The following is an 18,805-nucleotide window of genomic DNA, read 5'->3' as shown; positions in this document are numbered from 1 at the left end:
GAATGAGCTGTTACCCATTTTCAAATACCACTTGCACTGTACTGTACCCTTAATAAAGTTACTTACCTCAAATTGCTACAAGGATTTACCCTTTTTATTTGTACTGTAACTTGTTTAGCTGGGGTAGGTGGTAGTGTAGTGGTTACAGCTGCTGCCTTTGGCCCAAAGTTGCAGGTTCACATCCCACCTCCAGCTGTAGTATCCTTCAGCAAGGTGATTACCTTAATTGCTCAAGTAAAAAAAAAAAAAATTGTATAAGTGGGTAAACAGTTGCAAGTAACCTAACATTGTAAATCATTTTGGAGAAAAGCATCTGCCAAGTGAATAAACGTAAAGCTCTGTAAATAACTTTGGAGAAAGTGTTAGATTAGTGATGTAATAACTTTGGGATCTCAGGTCCGTACTACATGCACAAATAAGTTGATGTTCACTAAGAAACTCTTCCATTTGTTTCTAAGTCTTCATAAGCAAGCAACGATCATGCTGTATTCATAACATCTTCAGTGTCCAGGTAGTTGCCATGTCATCCTCAGTCTTTCATCTTGTGTTCTATGGGATAGTGGAAGCTATGGCTCGACTGGTAGGAGCTGAATGTTTCCAGCCAGAAAAATGGTGCTGCATGAACACCGGTGGAAATTTCAGGGAAAACACCAGCAGCACCCAAGGCTCCCACACTTTCAGCTCTAACCCTCACCAAGCTTGTGTGTTTGTCTGTCGAACCCACACAGGTGCAGAACCTGAACAACATCATCTCCTTCCCGCTGGAAAATATCCTCAAGGGTGATCTGAGGGATGGGAGACAGGTGAGTCTCACCTGGTTGTGTGTGACCTGATGGTGCTTGGATATGGGACAGCTGGTGGTATAGTGGTTAGAGCTGCTGGTTTTGGATCCAAAGGTTGCAGGTTCAGTCCCTACCTCCAGCTGTACTACCCTTGAACAAGGTACTTACCCTGAATCCCTCCAGTAAAATTACCCAGTTGTATACATGGGTAAATTGTAAGTTTGTAACCTCAACATTATAAGTTGCTTTGGAGAATAGCGTCAGCTAAATGAATAAATGTAAATATACCGGTTCAGTTGTCCAAGAAAGCGACACCTGATATTGTTCTCCACCTTTTCCCATTCACAGGAAATGAAGAAGCAGATTGAAAGAACGTGGAAGGACTATGATGTGAAAATGTGAGTGTGTTGCAGGTCCTTGTCTGCTCTGGGCTGTCTGGATGGTTTAGAGCTGTGGTAACATTCCTTGTGCCACCACTGAGGAGGAAGAGTGGACTTTTGATTCCATCCCTTGCCTGTTCCACACAATCAGCCATTTTTACCGCTTTCTGGAAATGGTGATCTAACCACATGCTTTTATAAGCATAGTGACACTGGTGTGGCTTTTACATGGGATTTGAGGTCCTTGAAACTTTTATTCCTACATTTTACATCTCAGGCTAAATGATCTGCTTAACTGAATGCAATAATTTGTTATGGGATGGTGGAACTAAACCCTTTAGAAACATGGATAAGGATGGAAACTGCTGTGCTGGACAGCGAACTTGTCCATCATCCATCTGGTTAAACTGACTGTAAACTTTCCTTTTGTAAGTCGCTTTAGTTCCCTATCCTGTTGAGTTAGGAGAGGATACAGAGTGTGTATTTTTTTGCCCCGGCCCTCTGTGTCCCTCAGGGGGAGGTTGGAGAAGGGGCGCGAGAAGCACAGGCAGCAGGGGATGAACCGGGTGGAGGGCGGCGACCTGGCTGAGGACACGGAGCGGGAGAGAAGGATGTTCCAGCTGCAGATGTGCGAGGTGAGAGGAGGCAGGAAGTGGCAGCAGGTGGCGCACTGGTTATGAAACGGCCAATGACCACAGGTTTGCAGTGCACAATACAAGAGGACAACGCTTAATGAAAAGAATGAATGTCTGCGGTGGCAGGAAAGGTGGTTCCTGTACCGGTTCACTGTGTTGATGGAGGAAATAAGGAGTAACACAGTTTTAACTTCTTATGGTTTATGTGGATTAAGGGCTGTTAAAGCACAGCTGGACTCTACTAAGTAGAGATCCTGCAGCCAAGCCTTGGACAAACCGTCAGGTCATGCAGTTCCCTGTGTGCCTCCACAGCCCACTTTTTCTCCTTCTGAAGACACTGGGATACTTTGAAGTGCATCTGTTTAATAGTTTTACTGCTTTGCTTTCCTTTAAAGTATTACTGTATAGAATGAAGAGCTCTTGGGCAGTCTAATATGGATTAAAAGACTGCGATCTCAGTTTCACCTCAGAGCTGTGGGTGGGGCAGAACAAAGCACCAGTTTCTCCATATTCATCCAGTTTCTGGTTAACCCTCAACATACTTATCCTGACTTTCAGTACCTACTGAAGACCCAGGAGCTGAAGATGCGACAAGGCCCGGACCTTCTGCAGAGCCTCATCAAGTACTTCCAGGCACAGCTGAAGTGAGTTTCCACTCACTCTTGAGCGGCTCATGCCACGTGATCTGCAATCAAAGTGTCGTCATTGTCATTCTAGAACCTGACATGCATTTTTTTTGTGTCATTGGTCAGGTCAGGTCGTTTGATAAGATATGAGATTGTAAGGCAATAATAATGCTTTTATTCTTTGTGGGCAGCAATGAGTGTTTGGCTGTTGAAGTATCATTTTTTTCCTCATAAGGTAAAAACACACAGTTGAAGTCATTCTTTGTTCAGAGCCATGTGTGCTTTTCTTCGATGCTCAGGGATGTCAACAAGGCTGAATGAACGAGTGGAATTTTATGACTGTCTGCCATCAGTTTCTTCCAGGATGGTCTGAAAGCTGCGGAGCACCTCGCCCCCTTTGTGGAGAAGCTGGCTGCATCAGTGCACACGGTAAGGACAGGTCCGCTGTGCGATGTGAAAGTGCCAACAGCGGCCACTGTCATCTGTACGGTCTTATTGGATGTGGTGTGATTCTTCAGGTGGGGGGTTTCTTACCAGCCTGTTTTTTGCAGTTTATGTGCTCAAAATGGGCAGACACACAACAATGGATTATATCTGCATATGCAGTAGGTGGCATAGTTTGATGCCTTGACATGAAACATCCTTTGTCAGCCCATTCATGCTTTCCTGAGTTAAAGTGTGTGCACGTCTGTGTTCGGTCTGTACCCGTTTGTTTGTGGGTGTGTGTTGGCGGACCCTATGCGTTATCAGTTGTTAATTTCTGGGAGGTTGAAAATACTGCTTTGTAATTACCCTTTTCTGAAGATGCTAAGTTACATCTAAAACAAGAAGGATGATTTAACTACATTGGTTTTTGAAGAACATGCTAATCTCTGATGTGAAAACAAAGAAATGGAGGACCCCAGGGGAAAGGGGATTGTTTGCATTCCTGTTCTGGGTTTATCTCTAAACAGAAGGTCCCTCAGCAGGACCGCTGTGCTATCAGCTCTTACTCAGATGTTTTCAGCGCCTTGGAAGTTAGTCATTCTCAATGAGGGCCCCAACACAGACTCAATAAAAAGATAAAGCACATGAAAACCCAGAGGAGCTGTAAAGCAAAGACTACAGCACGGTCCAAATGTCCCCAGGAAAGAAACCCAAATCGCAGCCACCCCCATACTCTGAATCTGCCAAGCTCCCACTCTTTGATCTCCTTGCACGGAGCCTGACCTCTGACCCCTACCTTTCTTCTGAAATCCCACAATGAAGCCATCAGAAAACATTTAGAGGCCATGCCCCGACCACTTGTTGCCAGGGTAACCAAATAACTACCTTATAAGTCACGCCCAGAGAAATGGGAATTGGCCGAAGTTGCTCAACAGGTTCTGCACTGCTAGGATTAGCAGGGGTCCGCTCCGCATTGGTGAGGCTTATCATCCAAATCTCAGTTGTAAACCAGCGATGAAAAGGACCTCGTGTGGGGCAGTTGTGTGTGTGCCTCTGCTGGGTTTTAGTAGGCAAGCTCAGGCAGGCTGCCCCTGTGACAGTGACACGACTCCTGTGGTAGCGAAACTGGTTTGGAGACTCAACCTGAGAGCAGGAAACTTCTTCCCTGCCTGAACTTGTTTTCTCCTATTTTCTATTGCTGCCTTTCTGTCCAGCAGGACAATGTAAACACAGTAAATCAGTGTGTGCATTCAGGCTTGACCAGTGAACTCTGGAAGGTTTGTCGGGACATCCTTGTTTACGAAACGTTCTTCATTGTCTGAGTACACATGATTGTTGAGAGGCAATGGGCTCTGAGCTTGTGACCCAGTTTCTGAGCTGCAGTTGGTTTTCTGAGCCAAGGTGGTCTCTGACTTCCCCCTCCCCTCGTGCAAAAATGGTGACCTGATCATCCACTACACCCCAACCCCATCCCTATACTCCTTCACCTCTGCCCACCTCGTGGCCCCACGCACAAAAAGTCCAAAAGCAAAAAGGCTTTCAGTTCTGGCACCGATGTGGTGGAACAACCCTCCCCTCTCACTCAGAACTGCTGAATCTCTGTCTACAGGTAAGAAGGGTCTTAAAACTCACCTCTTCCGGACTCACTTCTCACATGATCTCTTAAGTTCATCTAATGTGTAAATGTTCATGCTCTACAACTATGAAGTCATTTACTTGAGACTTTCATGTCTGCAGCTATGTCTCTTAATGTAATGCATAAATTGTACTTTTGCTGAGATGTACGTTGCTTTGGACAAAAGCGTCTGCTAAATGAATAAATGTAATTGAATAATTCGGTTCAATGTACATTGGTTCGTATGGTGGAAAGTAACTACTTTAGAATCACACATCTGCATCACTCTTTCTATTAATGTAATGAACACACCATTTTCTATGAGACTTCTATGACAGTGTAAATGTAAAATACACTGTGTAGGGAGGTGTCGAAGGCTGGGACCTGCTACTCCAGCTTCCCTTAGCCACACCACCAGCCACCCTTAGCTGCTCCTCCGGGGAACGGTGGCTGATGGACGCTCTGTTCTGTCACTGAGGCTGCAGTGCTTTTCTGGGCCGTAGGACTAATGCTGATGGCTTGGTCTGAACTTGGGCGTTGGTATGACACAGCGACTGTGTGTTGGGAATTCTGCAGGTGCGCCAGGAGCAGGACGAGGACCTTCGCCGGCTGTCTCAGCTGCGTGGATCCCTCCGCACGCTGCTGCAGGTGGATGGAAAGGAGGTGGGCCTGTCTACAGCTAAAATTAGCCAAGAGTTGTCCTTCAGTCAGTCACACAAGTGTGCGCCCAATCAATTATTCATGATCAGCTGACCCAGCACAAATGTAACCACAACTGTCAAGTCGGAAACGTGCAGGTTGTCAGAGTATTCACAAGATTTCTCCTTAAGTGAAGCTGTCCACCTTAATCCATAGGACAATCTGAACAGGAAGAACTCTGGGAATGGCTATAGTATCCATCAGCCTCAGGGAAACAAGAAGTACGGCACAGAGAAGTCTGGCTTCCTGCTGAAGAAGAGTGACGGGTGAGTGTCTTGTGCCACTGAGGACCCGCCTGTGAGGTGCACAGGAAGGGTACCTTGCGATTACTACTGGGATCGATCTCGTGGTCACTGTGGTTCCCAGGGAGTGGGGAGTTTAGGTCCTTTGGTTATACTGTGAGGTGGGTGTCGGGTTCAGTTGTACACATCTGTTCCTTGTTGTTGGAGTTTGGCTCTGCAGAACTACTTCTTCCGCCTCCTGCATGTTACTCAGAGGGTTGAGACGGGAAGGACGGCCTGCTGGATGGGTGCCGATGTCAGAAATGTGTGCTATCAGGTGTGTGTAGGTGGCCACTGTCTTCAGGGTGTGTCTGCGTTCAGCTCGAGTGTCACTGTTGGTCGCTAGAATTACTTTCCTCATGTAACGGTTTTCCAAATGTTTGAAATGATTAATGCACATTAGAGATTGAAATATCTGCAATTTTTTCATTAACCCCTTTGTCATCTGACACCTTTTCTCCAAAGCTGTTTACAGTGTTGTTACTTCCACTGATTTGTCCATTTATGCAGTGGGAAAATTTTTACTGCATTACTTCAGCGGCAGGAGGAGAAATCTTCGTAGGAAGCCAATGGCTCGACTCACTACGCCTTCCTGGTGGAATAATTGTATGAGAATAAAAGCATTTATATTGTCCTATCTCCTTAACAGGATTAGGAAAGTGTGGCAGAAAAGAAAGTGTGGGGTCAAGTATGGGTGTTTGACCATCTCTCACAGCACGGTGAGACCTCACCTATACCCTCTCACCTGCCCACCTGCACCTCCACACAAAAGATATCCCAATACAAGAACTGTCAGTCTTGATGGATGTCTGAACCTGGGCTCTGTGCTCCACCCTCAGATTAACAGGCCTCCCGCCAAGCTCAACCTGCTGACCTGTCAGGTGCGACCCAACCCTGAGGAGAAGAGGACCTTTGACCTGGTTACACGTATGTTCACCTCTGACCTTCCACAACTGTTCTGACTGGCAGTGTCGTGTAGCCCCATAGTTTTGGCATGTCTGTACACGGTTTTTGGTAACGTCAACGTGTGTGTCCGTGTGTCCTCGCACGCGCGTAGATGAGAAGTTTAGCTACCTGGGAAGAGTCCTGTTTTTAATAGCTTCACCTGACTGCTTCAGATTGGCTGCTGTGTGAGTTCTTTCATGCTGGTATTTATTACTCCAAAGCCCATGAGTTAGTGTGCAGGAATTTGGTCAATTACTGGTTGTGATGCACTGCCAAAGCGGTGTGTATTTGTATATAATGGAAAGCAGGTATACATGATGTGTGTTCCTGCAAATCATGTTTTTCCTCTGTTGCCCTGGAATGTGTGTGTGTCATCTGTCCTACCCCTCAACCCCCCACTGCAGACAATCGGACCTACCACTTCCAGGCCGAGGATGAACAGGAGTGTATGATGTAAGCCAATCAGAATCTGTCCTGTGCTGTTGTGCCCTAACTCTTCTGCATGTCAAGTTTCGCCCGTATTAAATGCAAACAATGTGAGCTCATCTTTTGGGAACTGCTTGAGATTCTGCGTGCGCACTTCTCTACATTTTTCATTGTTTAATTGCAGGCTCCTTCCTAGGCCCCCTCCAATGGTAGCACCCCCACCTCCCTCTCTCCCTCCCACCCTAACCCCTGGCTTCCAATCTTCCAGCATTTGGTTCACAGCTGACTCAGGGCTTTCTGGGGACAGGGCTGCAGATGTAGCTGTGGACTCGGCTTGATTCTGGGGAAAGACCTATTCTGGGAAAATTGCACGGAAACTGGTGGTGAGGACTGTGGGGCAAATGGAGACCGTTTCCACTAAGACTATTTAAAATAATACAACAGACCTAAATTTCCCCCCAGAATTAAATCTACAGTTGGCTGAGGCCAGACTTCTGTACTCTGTCTCTTGGGCCAACAGGGAGTGTGTCCAGAAGAGCTTTACCGCTGCTGCTGTCTGTAGAGACAGGGGCTTAAAACCACTTTTTTGTTTGAAGGAAAATTACATTGGGGAAAAAAATTAAACAGAGTCTTTGCTATTTTGGACATTAATAGTAGAGGTTTGGAAGCAGTATTGAGCTGTGGCCTCTCTTCCTCCTGCTGTATTTTGTCACACTGAGAATTTAGTGTTTAGGGTGCGAGTATCATGTGTACCGTGATTTCCCACAGCTGGGTGTCGGTGCTCCAGAACAGTAAGGAGGAGGCCTTGAACGCAGCCCTTGGTGGGGACCAGACACAGTTCCAGGACAGCAGCCTGCAGGAACTGGCCCGCGCCATCATTGCTGGCCTACGGAACATGCCTGGCAACGAGGCCTGCTGTGACTGCGGCGCCCCAGGTGGGCTAGGATAGGAGCACCGAGACCCTGTGGAGTTGGCCTTATGTTCCCTGAAAGTACATTTTGATACGAACATGCAGGCTTGTAGGACTTTAGTAAACCTGGGTCCCTCCTGTTTGTATACAGACCCCACTTGGCTCTCCACAAACCTGGGGATCCTCACCTGTATAGAATGCTCCGGAATCCATCGAGAGCTGGGGGTCCACTACTCACGTATCCAGTCCTTGACCTTGGACATGCTCAGCACTTCAGAGCTGCTGGTGTGTTGAACCCACCGACCACATGCCCCCTGTCCTCTTCTCTTTGTGTTGATAGTCTCCTTTGGCCTGACCTCTAACCTTTGACTCCATCTCTTGCAAGCTTGCCGTGAGCATCGGCAACACCAGGTTCAATGACATCATGGAGGCCGGCCTTCCCAACGATTTGGTCAAGCCCCTGCCGAACAGTGACATGTGAGTTCACCAAAGATGCCTGAATAATGACTGAGTGCTTGAGCAGGACTGTTCAGCAGCTCCTCTCTGTAAGGTTTGTTTAACAGGACCCGAGACCTAGAACAACTAATGTAGCTCATAGATCCTGGATAGTAGCTGGTGACTTGCAGTCCTACATTCCAGGTTCAAATCCCACCTCTCACTGTAGTAGCCTTGATCAAAGCACTTACCCTCAACTGATATATTTACATTCACTTAGCTGACAATTTTCTCCAAAGTGAATTGCAATATTAAGGTACTTATTTACCCATTTACACAGCTGAGTAATTTTGCTGGACAAATTTATGGTGGGTACTACAGGTGGAGGTGGGGGTTCGACTGGCAACCTTTATTTCTAAGGGCAGCTGTTCTGACCACTATGCTACCAGTGCCCCCAGTGAAAATGACAATGCTTTATAAATGGCTAAGTAATTTTTAATGGCTCTGTTAAAAAAAAAAAAAAAAAAAAGCATCACCTAAATAATTAATTCAAGCTGGGTATTTCAGAGAAGCCGTTCAGGTTAAGTACCTTTTTTCAGGTATGATTTTGTGTGTTTTTTTACAATACATCTTCCACTCGTATGCATCTTGCTGGAGATTTTTGGTTCACTTGGAAGTTGAACGTCACGGAGTGCAGTTGTGGTAAACGTGCTGCTGGCTGTTCCAGGAGCGCCAGGAAAGAGTACATCATGGCCAAGTACGCTGAGCGGCGCTATGTCCTGCACAAGCAGGATGGTGACCTATATCGAGTGTACGATGCCGTGAAGGCGCGCGACCTCACCGCACTGCTGCAGCTCTTCGCTGAAGGGGAGGACCTGGCCAAGCCGGCAGCTGTGCCAGAGGCACAGGTGAGCACAGGGTCTAAGCAAGTGGGATGGGTTTGTAAAGTGAAAACTTTAAGCAGCATGAATGCAGCATGTTGATGATGCTCAAGGATAAATCCTTCCCACTCAGGACCTGCAGGAAACAGCCCTTCACCTGGCTGTACGGCTGGCGGAGAGAAGCTCCTTGGGCCTGGTAGACTTCCTCACGCAGAATGGGTGAGTGGTGACTCCCTGGTGCCCCCTTCTGCGGCTGACCAGACAGCTCTTTCTCCCCTGTGATGTCTCCGTAACTGAGGGCTCATGGGAAATGTCCCCACAGCAGCTGCTTGGAGAAGAAGACACAAGAGGGAAACACAGCCCTGCACTACAGCGCCATCTACAACAAACCTGAGTGTGTCAAACTGCTGCTGAAAGGGAAGGCTGTCCTCAGTACAGGTGGGCCTGCTGCTCTGGGTGTGTGCGCCTGTGGAGACAGTACAGGGACACACTCCCGTCATTATTGTGCAACACCGTATGTTACCTGCCTGTCAAGGTGAACGGTTTCCTTTCCCTGCAGCGAACCAGAATGGAGAGACCGCCCTGGACATCGCCAGGAGACTGCAGCACATGTCATGTGCAGAGCTGGTGAGGGTAAACTTGACCTGGTGAAGACACCTCCCTTTCCTCTTCAGCTTTATCTCAAAGCTTCCTTTTCTTAGAGCCTCAGTTAAACGTTTGTTTGCTGTCTCTGTCCCTTATAATCCCCGCTGAGACACACTTTTGATGGGGCTCTTAAGCCGTTTCCCTCCGGAGACAGTTGAGACATGTCCTGCGTTGTGAGAGCGACGAAACAATCCCCAATCAACCACTGGGGCAAAGGAGATCTCACATACTGCTGGGCACTTAAGTGCTAATTCTCACAGGCAACAACAGCAGGATGATTTTCGGTCATTACATATCAGTAACGAGTTATATTGATGGTAGACGTCTCTTTGCGTGTTTATACATACACACAAGATGGAGATCCCTTCGTGCAGGAATAATAATTCATATTTTTACAGACTTTGCTGTCAGTTGTGTAACTTTTACCGTGGTGTTCCTGTGTTTGACACCCTCACTATGCAGTTGGAACTGGCCCAGAGTGGGAAGTTCAACTCCCAGATCCATGTGGAGTACACATGGGAGACACCGCAGGAGTTCCTGTACGACAGCGAGGACGATCTGGACGAGAGGGTAAGACCTGGAGAAGGCTAAGCACATTTTATTGTTTTTGTACTATAGTACTGGTTAGCTCCTTAGGCCACCTGCTAGTGGGCTCTTTTCACCCTGCCCCATGGACCCGATCTCTCTCATCACAGGTCAGCCCCTTGTCCAGGGCCATGCGCTCAACAGTGCCCCCTGCCGGAGGAAATGGCACATCCTCTTCACAGTGGGGCTTTGGCAAAACCAACATCGCCAACAAGACCTATGAGAATGTGGAGTTCCTCTACTGCAACCCTCCTGCCAACAGCGCCCCCTCAGGCACCATGCCACCTCCCCTTCCGGCCAAGGCCATCCAGAGAGGTAGGAGCTCGGGACTCGAATCTGAGACATGAGCGCACAGACATCCACCCCAGTGCAGTCAGAGGGTCTTCGGGTCAAGCGCCATTTCTGCTTGGTTCCTGCTAATCTCTCTCTGCTTCCTACCCTGCAGGGCGATCAGACCCCCAGATATCCATGTGCCCCCATGAGGGCAATCCGCCAGTGCGGCACTCTTCAAACCCTTCATCCCATCGCCACAGCCCCCCTTCCCTGCTGCAGGACAGACAAGCCACCCACAGGCGGCTGTCCCCACCGCTAGGTGCAAAGGTGGCACACAGACAGACAGTGTGTTGGGAAGGACAAAATCTGGGTCCAGTTAGGTACAGTACACGATTTACATTTATGAGGAATTTCAATCTGCCATACCCTCCTTTCCCACCCTCTTACTCATCCTGTTCTCCTGAAAAGTGATTCTGTACAAGTCAGAACTTGTTTGTTTTCAGTCTGTATGCAGTATTTTGTGGCAATTGGCTCAACTTGTCCTGTTGCCCACCAGTGGTGATGCTATTGCTATCTATTTTTTGGCAGGTTTACAGTGTGTATATATAAAGTAAATTTACTTATGTCACTTTGAAATTATTTCTTATGGGGAAAAGTTAAATCCAAATTTACCACATCACTTATCTAAGGAAAAAGTACTGCAACACATTAAAATAGAAAAAATATTATACTGTCGGCCCTTTTTTTAAAGCTTAGCTTCAAATTCACCTTACAGAATCAGGAGGTTATGAGTTGGCCTCAAGGTCATATGTTGCTGGACTTCTGTCTTCCGTGCTCTTGCCAAGTGCAGTTCCGGAAAAATCACCTCCTACCGCCGGACCAGCAGTGGCGGTCAGGGCAAGTGCTCCGTGGTCTCACCGACCTGTGGCAGTGTGCAGGACGAGCTGTCCAACAGCCAACCAGGAAGCTCCCCACCAGCGTCCTCCCCCGCCACCCTACCTGTTCCACGTCTGCGCAGGAATCCTGTGGTTAGTGTGGAAGAGCATGGTCACATTATCAAAAAATTGGTGGTGCACGAGGACATGGGTTTGATTCCCCCTCAGCCATGTTCTCCCCATGTCAGTGTGGGTTTCCTCTAACAGTCCAAAGACATGCTGTTCAGGTTAACCTTGAGTGTGTGAGTGACCCATTGTAAGTAGTGTATCTAGTAGTGTAAGTCACTCTGGTGAATAAGGTGTGGACTGATAACACTACATAGAGGTCACTGGAAATTGCTTTAGAGAAAAGCATCTGCTTAATAAATGTAAAAACCTTGCAGTGTCTAGATAAAGAAATGAGTTTGCAAATTAAGTCAATGAAAATTAATATCTCTGCCTTATTTTTTGTGGCAAGAAGGCCTGAGGTTGTGTGGTACAACATATAGTAAAAGTGGCACAAAGTTCTGTGGTGACTCATTACGAAAGGCGCCTCCCCTAGGTGAAGCCCAGGCCGAAACGAGTGCAGGCGCTGGTGGACTGCAGGGCGGTCGGCTCTGACCAGTTGGCCTTCTACAAAGATGAGGTCATTATCGTAACGGTTGCTGACGATCCCCATTGGTGGGTGAGTGGGCCCTCCCTCAGGCGGCTGAAAAAATGAATGACGACAAATTCGTTTCTCATGGTCACATTAGAGCTGCAAACATGTTCTTCACTCACTGCTATTGCATGTCTTATTACATGCCATTGCAGCTGATCTGTGGCCTGAGCTCCGTTTTCCTCTCTAGGTGGGCCACATCGAGGGAGACCCCTACCGCTCGGGCTCCTTCCCTGTCAACTACGTGCTCAAGCTAGCAGACTGACTCCTGAGGAGCTATACCCCACACACCTACTTAATGCCTTGGTCTGACAGCAGGTTCCTCACAAGCTGTTAATGTGCAAGAAGGGTGCTGTCCTGCTCATGGATTGCCTGCAGGATCCCATGTGTTGGGCTCTGCCCCCTTTGTTAAAGGGCTGATCCTGTCCTCATGAAGAAGATCCCCACTGGGCAGCAACCTGCTGGTGGCTTCTACCATGGGCTGCTGCTGTACCCTTCAATCAGTGACCATTCTGACTCAGCCTAAATGATGCCTCACCTTGGTTTTAACTGGACAATATTCTGGAAGGAACCTGGGGCTGCTACCTATGGCAGAACTGACACTGGGATTTATTGCAGCAACAGGGAAAGTGGGCACGAGCCCTGAACTTGCGGGAAGGACCACTGAAGCACCGTGTTTTGACCGAAGGGCTGAGTGTCCGTCACAGGAGTTCAGACAGGAGAAGGAAAGTGGAAGAGGGATGGTAGAAACGGAGTGTAAAGTGCTTGTGGGAAGCAGTTTAGTGAGCATGCAAGGTCTTGTGGAGCCCAGGAAACAGTTTTAATGTGTATTCACAGGAACATGTGTGAGACAGGGCTGGGGCAAGAGGGACTCTAGCTTCCTGTCAAACAGTGCAAGGCCCTAAACCCCAGACATCAGTAACCTTCCATTCCACTCTCACATTTTCAATAACCTGTTTAAGTATTTGTAGCTGAAGCTGTAATGTTTTGGTTTGTTTCATTGAATTGTGTTAACATAAAATTGGCCTCAGGTGTAAATAAAATGTCTAAATATTTTTACTGCATTCTTTCTGGTGCTGTTATTCCACATTGCTGACCAACCAACTGGATGGTGTAGACACACAGTAGGGTACTGCTGAGTTGCTGATAAGATCATAGCCTGCTGCAAAACCATTGTGCTACATTTGACTTTGCTAGGGGAGTATGTTCTGCTGCACTAGAGAACTAATTGTTCAGCTGAGGTGACCTGTGGAGCCAGGGATCTCTCCTGTTGTCACAAGATTTCTGTTTGCACTGCTGTGGGGGAGAAATTCAAATTATAGGTGACAGTTGTATGATCTTATTCACATCAAGTATAATGTACATTAGTAGCACCTGGACATATCAGTATGCTGTTCAACTTGTACAGGATGCACAGGAAATGTAAAAATTACAAAGTGACACCCTGGTAAACTACTTTAATACCAGCACAATGCCATGTCTAGAAATATATTTGAATAAGTGAAATATGAATTCAACACAGGTGGACTCCAAAGTATAGAAACATCTGAGATCAATAGAAATGGGATGCATTTCAAGTGTCTAAATACTTATGTCAATGTGATAATTGATTTTTTAAAATTTGCAAATATGACAAATCCTGTTTTTGCTTTGTCAGAGTAGATTGATGAAGGGGAAAATTGTAAAGCTGCAACATAAATATGAACAGATGAAGGCCAATACTTTCTGAAAATACTATGTGTGTATATATACACAATTTTCTAACATGTTAAAACAACTCAAACATTCTAATCAAGGACAAAAATGGCCTGGTCCTCCTTAGTAAAGAGCAAGCTGAGAGGTGGGTTGAGCACTTCAGAGAAACTCTAAAGCAGCCAGCACCTACAGCAACATATGACTGATAGCATGACCCCTACAGTACCATTAGATGTCACCATGGGCACCATTAAAGTTGAGACAATAAGGGCAGTGAAAGCCTTAAAGAACAGCAAAGGTCTCGACCAGTCTGCACCAGAACTGTTGAAATATTGCAGACAGAGCGAGTGAGGGCTGACTGGAAAAAAGGTGTGATAATCAAACTCCCAAAGAAAGGCAAAGTATGGACTGCAATAACTAGAGAGGTATCACACACTGCTCTCAGTTCCAGGCAAAGTATTTTGCATCAGGGCCTATGGGACATGATCAACAGCAGGAAGGATTTCGAGGGGGTCGGTCATGCATTGAACAGATCTTTACGCTGTGGACCATCTTCGAGGAATGCATCAAGTTCCAAACGCTGATACCCGAATTTTATCGACTTCAAAAAGGCCTCTGACAGCATCCACAGAGACTCACTCTAGAAGACTGGTTTCTTATGGCATGCTGCAGCACTATATAAACATCTTCAAAGATCTTTATGCAAACTCAAGCTGCTGCACTAAGACAGACAGTGCTATCAGAGACTACTTCAGTATTGAGACTGGAGTATGACAAGGTTGTATCCTCTCACCCTTCCTATTAGCAAAGATGATGAAGAAAATAGAAATGGGTGCATGCGCAGCCACTCTAATGAAAAACCAAACTCGGCTCATGGATCTGGATTTCACAGATGCTGTGGCTTTACTAGCAGCGTCCAAACCAAGCTTACAACGCACAACCACACATCTTGAGTGTGAGGCGGGGGGGGGAATCAGCCTGCATATCAGCACTGACGAGACCAAAGCGATGAAGATAAACCAGCGGTCAAAAACAGACGTCACCACTGCACAGCAGTTGGTTCAAGAAGTGAATGAATTCACCCATCTTGGCAGCATTATCACAAAGGATGGCAAAACCGAACCTGACGTCTGGTGTCTGATTGGGAAAGCATCAGTATTTCAGCGGATGCAGTGTACTTGGTCTTGTTCCTCCATTACATTTACATTTATTCATTTAGTAGATGCTTTTCTCCAAAGCGACACACATCTCATAAAAAATAAAATCTCTCATTACATTAGGAGAAAGAAACATAGCTGCAGATGTGTGACCCTTAAGTACAGCTAGTTTCCTTCACCATATGCACTGATGTTCATCACGCAAGTTGCTGCATAAAACTTTGCCAGAATATCGCCAATTCCCAATTACCTTAGTTTTTTTTTTTTTTTTTTGAGACACATATTAACATTTGCAATACATTGCAGGAGTGGTTCTGTAAAAGACTGATCAGAGAGCCATCATGAACCATTAACACAAACATCAAGATCAGACTGTACAACAGCATCGTGATCCCAACAGCCATCTACGCCAGTGAAACCTGGAAGATTACGAAAAGAATAGCCCACACTGAACATATTTCACCAACACAGTTCACATCAAGTTCTAGGTTATCTCCTACCACGACCAGATTACAAATGAAGAGAGGTTACAACATAGTGGTCAGCTGCGGCTAGAAGACACTTGCTGAACAACGAATGCGACTAGCAGGCCACATTTTGCGACTTCCAAAGGTGGTGATGGGATGGGTGCTGCCAAAGGGAAAGCGCGATGTTCCACCTTTTCGAGAAAAGACCACGAACGTTAAATGGACAAATGCAGAGATCATTCTTGCCAACAAAGCCCACTGGAGAACACTCGTTGCCCAAAACATCAACCGACGTGGGAGGAACTAATACACAATTTATAATGTAAACTCACTTTTCCCCTCTCAAAATATTTACATAAAACCTTCTCCATTTCAATTTCTGAAAGATTCTATATAGGGGAAGATTCAAACATCCAGATCTAATCATTAAGTTTTTAAATCAGTAACACAGACCATAGGGTTTTGGCTGAAACTTACACAAATCAAAAAACTGATATTTAAATTAAAAGTTCAATTGGTGACAACAATAATAATAATATGATGCCACAATAACAATTTTTCCATTTTCTGTATGAACTGGAGAGACAAAGGCACTTTTTGATCCATCTTATCTGGTCCTCACAGTTGGGATGGTTTCCAAGGTAGCGTCATTGTTATAATATTCAAACATTATTCAAAGTATCATGTGTTTGACAAAGCACATGGAGGTTGCGCTGATGCTCAGGAGAACCCATTGGCTGCTACCTGACAGAGGAGGCATTTAAAAAAAAACCCCCACAAACGCACCTGGGGACAGAGCAGGTCGTCCTGAACAAGTCAGAGAGCCCGTCCTGCTCCTTTACTCTTCGGCGGTCTTCTAAAGCAGTCAAAAGGTTGGTGGAAATCTCATTAATACATTGAGGAATTTTGCTGACAAAAAGTGTAGGGCACCCTGTCGTTCAAAATGTATATTAATATTTTAATTAACAGTTTTCCCCTAACCTGTTAGCAGCTCAATTTACCAGGTTTGGGATAATTATGCTGAGAGTAACTTTTTCTGTAAATGTTTCATTCTGCAAGATGATATTTCAAACGTTTATTAGCCATTAGCTGATCCTTGCATGGAATTACTACTAAAATTCTTTATTCAGCGGTGCCCTTTGGCCCAGGTGTCTTAGTGAAACACCTTACTGTAAACATGGGTCTGTTCACACACCTTTCCTGTTCACCTCCTTCTCCTCCACAGGGGTAAGGCCCCAATTTCACTGGAATCTGGGCAGAGATGCATGTAAAGATAGTAATTTTACTTCCTTCTGCAACACTTAAGGTCACCAGGAATCTGTTACGACCTCGACGAGCTGAAACGTCGAGATGAGCTGTTCACACGTCTCACATTAGGTTAATATCCTTGCTACTGTGGTACCTGCAGATTGAGCCCAGTTCACCGCAGAGTCTGAGCTCCAGCTGTTCTCTTTCCCAACCACAGGGACAACATGGTGAAGGTGCAGAGCATCCTCATCCTCTTACTCCTCTTTCACACAGCCTGGTGGGGAGGTGTATGGTCAAACCCAGCAGCTCAAACCAAGGTAAAATACTTCATCAGAACACAAACATCTTTTTAAAGCTCAAGGAAGAACTCAAAATACCTGTTTCTTTCAGGATCAAAATGACCATGGAGATGCAGGTGGTGCCAAGCACTGCAACTCTACATCCATTTAGTCATAACTCTGTCATAATGTGCAAAATTAGTTCATTGACTCAGCCTTTTTTGATATTTATCCATCTATCTGACATCCATTCATTTTAGCCCATGCTTTTCTTCAGGGACTGACATTGATTTACCCATTTATAGTGTAGGGTAATTTTTACTGGATGCTTCAGTGAAAGACATGTCACATCTGAGCTGCCTGTGCCATTCTGACCATGATTTACACCATCTTTAAGTTTTAACTGCTCTAAGAAACCGTAATGATGTATTCTGGGGCAAAGAAGGAGAATCACCTGGGAGCTGTGCTAAAATGTATTTCTGTACGCTACCTTCTCACACCACACTGTACCTGTATTTTATATCCTTGATTTTTTTTACAGTACAAATTTGGAGACATAATTCGATTTCCAGAACACTATGGAATTGGTCGTGGACTACGAGATAAGGAAGGCAACGAGTTGATCTTCCACAACACGTGTAAGGCCAAGTGAAGTTATTGCCATTGATACCCTAAAGTAAACATACTGGTCATGCAGGTGGTTGAGGCCCCTGTTTAGGACATTGGTGGACATGCTGACAGACACATGAACCCCTGTGTGCGGTCATACTGGACGGGGGGGAATCTGGTTGAGAAGCCAGTCTAAGCTGACTACTCTTACTAAGTCTTAGAGAAAAGACATTTAATAATTACTGTATATCATGGCACATGCATTAATAGTTACAACATTTTGTTTTGTGACGTTTTCATTTTCCACAGTCAACGGGTGCAAGACAAGCATAATGCGCCCTGACCAAATATCCACACTAGATAATTATCAAGATCATTCCATTACGGTCAACGTGGACGAAATGAAGAAAAGACTGAAGGAGTGTGAGGACAACAAGAAACCACAAATGTGCTGTGGGGAGCTGAACCGGCTCACCAACAACTGCGAACACACAGCCACCTACATCCGCTACGGAGAGAAGGGACGAGTGTCCTGCCTGGTAACCATTTCTGTCGTTTCGCACACAGACGGCCATATATTTCACCCAACAGCAAAACTTTTTTTGGTCTCTAATGTGCACTTTTATGTCGCAGGGCTATAAAATAATGTTATGCATGTAGAAATATTACCGCACCTGCCCCATGTGTTGATAACGCAGCAACCTGCAGTAGAATAAAGGGTGTAAATGTTAAAAGTTTAAGTTTCTGACCTGCTGCTAGAAATCTACTGTTTCCCTCAGTGCCAAACACTGAGCTCACACTAGTGAGAGCAGTTATGATGTATCAGATGGATGATACCACTAACCTTTAACTAACAATTATGACGACGCCACTAACTTTGCCCCCGTTTCTTTGTACAGCTGCGTAAAGGATATGTAAAGGTGTCGCCTCCAGCTCAGTGTAAGCACTGGGTGGACAAATATCCCGATGCCAAAGTGACCTCATCGGATGTCACAAATGAGCTCAGCGGATCATGCGTGTGAACATACTGCTCGAAATATACATGATTGTTTAAATAAAGTCTAACTGCATCACACCTTTGTGTCTCTGCAAGTTCCTTGGGACGAGTAGAAAGGTGTTGCGGTTCACTGCTGGACTACATGGTGAGGGTTTCACTTCGACATCATCCTGTCCCCACTTTGCAGAGGGAAGCGTCACCACAGCGGTCCCCATCCTTGTCCTCGTCCGTCACATTG

At 45.9% G+C, this 18,805-nt stretch overlaps 1 protein-coding gene and 1 long non-coding RNA gene across 3 annotated transcripts in view; one reads left to right on the top strand and one right to left on the bottom strand.

The window, feature by feature from the left end:
* Positions 1 to 13,594, top strand: part of asap3 (ArfGAP with SH3 domain, ankyrin repeat and PH domain 3) — a 22,877-nt gene extending 9,283 nt beyond the window's left edge. Inside the window, exons 4-26 of one of the 2 annotated variants that reach the window (XM_029258356.1) lie at positions 729 to 803; positions 1,131 to 1,180; positions 1,677 to 1,797; positions 2,356 to 2,441; positions 2,777 to 2,852; positions 5,041 to 5,127; positions 5,320 to 5,429; positions 6,094 to 6,163; positions 6,284 to 6,371; positions 6,794 to 6,842; positions 7,584 to 7,750; positions 7,877 to 8,010; positions 8,111 to 8,202; positions 8,888 to 9,068; positions 9,175 to 9,260; positions 9,367 to 9,479; positions 9,601 to 9,668; positions 10,149 to 10,256; positions 10,382 to 10,586; positions 10,717 to 10,924; positions 11,395 to 11,572; positions 12,021 to 12,143; positions 12,307 to 13,594. In XM_029258356.1, coding sequence (XP_029114189.1) covers positions 729 to 803; positions 1,131 to 1,180; positions 1,677 to 1,797; positions 2,356 to 2,441; positions 2,777 to 2,852; positions 5,041 to 5,127; positions 5,320 to 5,429; positions 6,094 to 6,163; positions 6,284 to 6,371; positions 6,794 to 6,842; positions 7,584 to 7,750; positions 7,877 to 8,010; positions 8,111 to 8,202; positions 8,888 to 9,068; positions 9,175 to 9,260; positions 9,367 to 9,479; positions 9,601 to 9,668; positions 10,149 to 10,256; positions 10,382 to 10,586; positions 10,717 to 10,924; positions 11,395 to 11,572; positions 12,021 to 12,143; positions 12,307 to 12,381 — 2,550 coding nt within the window. In that variant the 3' untranslated portion in view covers positions 12,382 to 13,594. Of the gene's footprint in view, positions 1 to 728; positions 804 to 1,130; positions 1,181 to 1,676; positions 1,798 to 2,355; positions 2,442 to 2,776; positions 2,853 to 5,040; positions 5,128 to 5,319; positions 5,430 to 6,093; positions 6,164 to 6,283; positions 6,372 to 6,793; positions 6,843 to 7,583; positions 7,751 to 7,876; positions 8,011 to 8,110; positions 8,203 to 8,887; positions 9,069 to 9,174; positions 9,261 to 9,363; positions 9,480 to 9,600; positions 9,669 to 10,148; positions 10,257 to 10,381; positions 10,587 to 10,716; positions 10,925 to 11,394; positions 11,573 to 12,020; positions 12,144 to 12,306 lie in introns of both variants that reach the window. The other variant, XM_029258355.1, reaches the window with a different exon arrangement.
* On the bottom strand, positions 9,481 to 18,805 carry LOC108922801 (uncharacterized). The gene is made up of 5 exons (XR_001965166.1): positions 18,647 to 18,805; positions 16,838 to 16,957; positions 16,631 to 16,686; positions 16,222 to 16,291; positions 9,481 to 9,507 (listed from the first exon to the last, which is right to left on the bottom strand). It is a non-coding gene; the product is annotated as an uncharacterized LOC108922801 (long non-coding RNA).

This window comes from Scleropages formosus, chromosome 15, assembly GCF_900964775.1.
Source record: "Scleropages formosus chromosome 15, fSclFor1.1, whole genome shotgun sequence".
NCBI classification, from domain to species: Eukaryota; Metazoa; Chordata; class Actinopteri; order Osteoglossiformes; family Osteoglossidae; genus Scleropages; species Scleropages formosus.
This window is presented reverse-complemented; position numbering and strand designations above follow the sequence as displayed.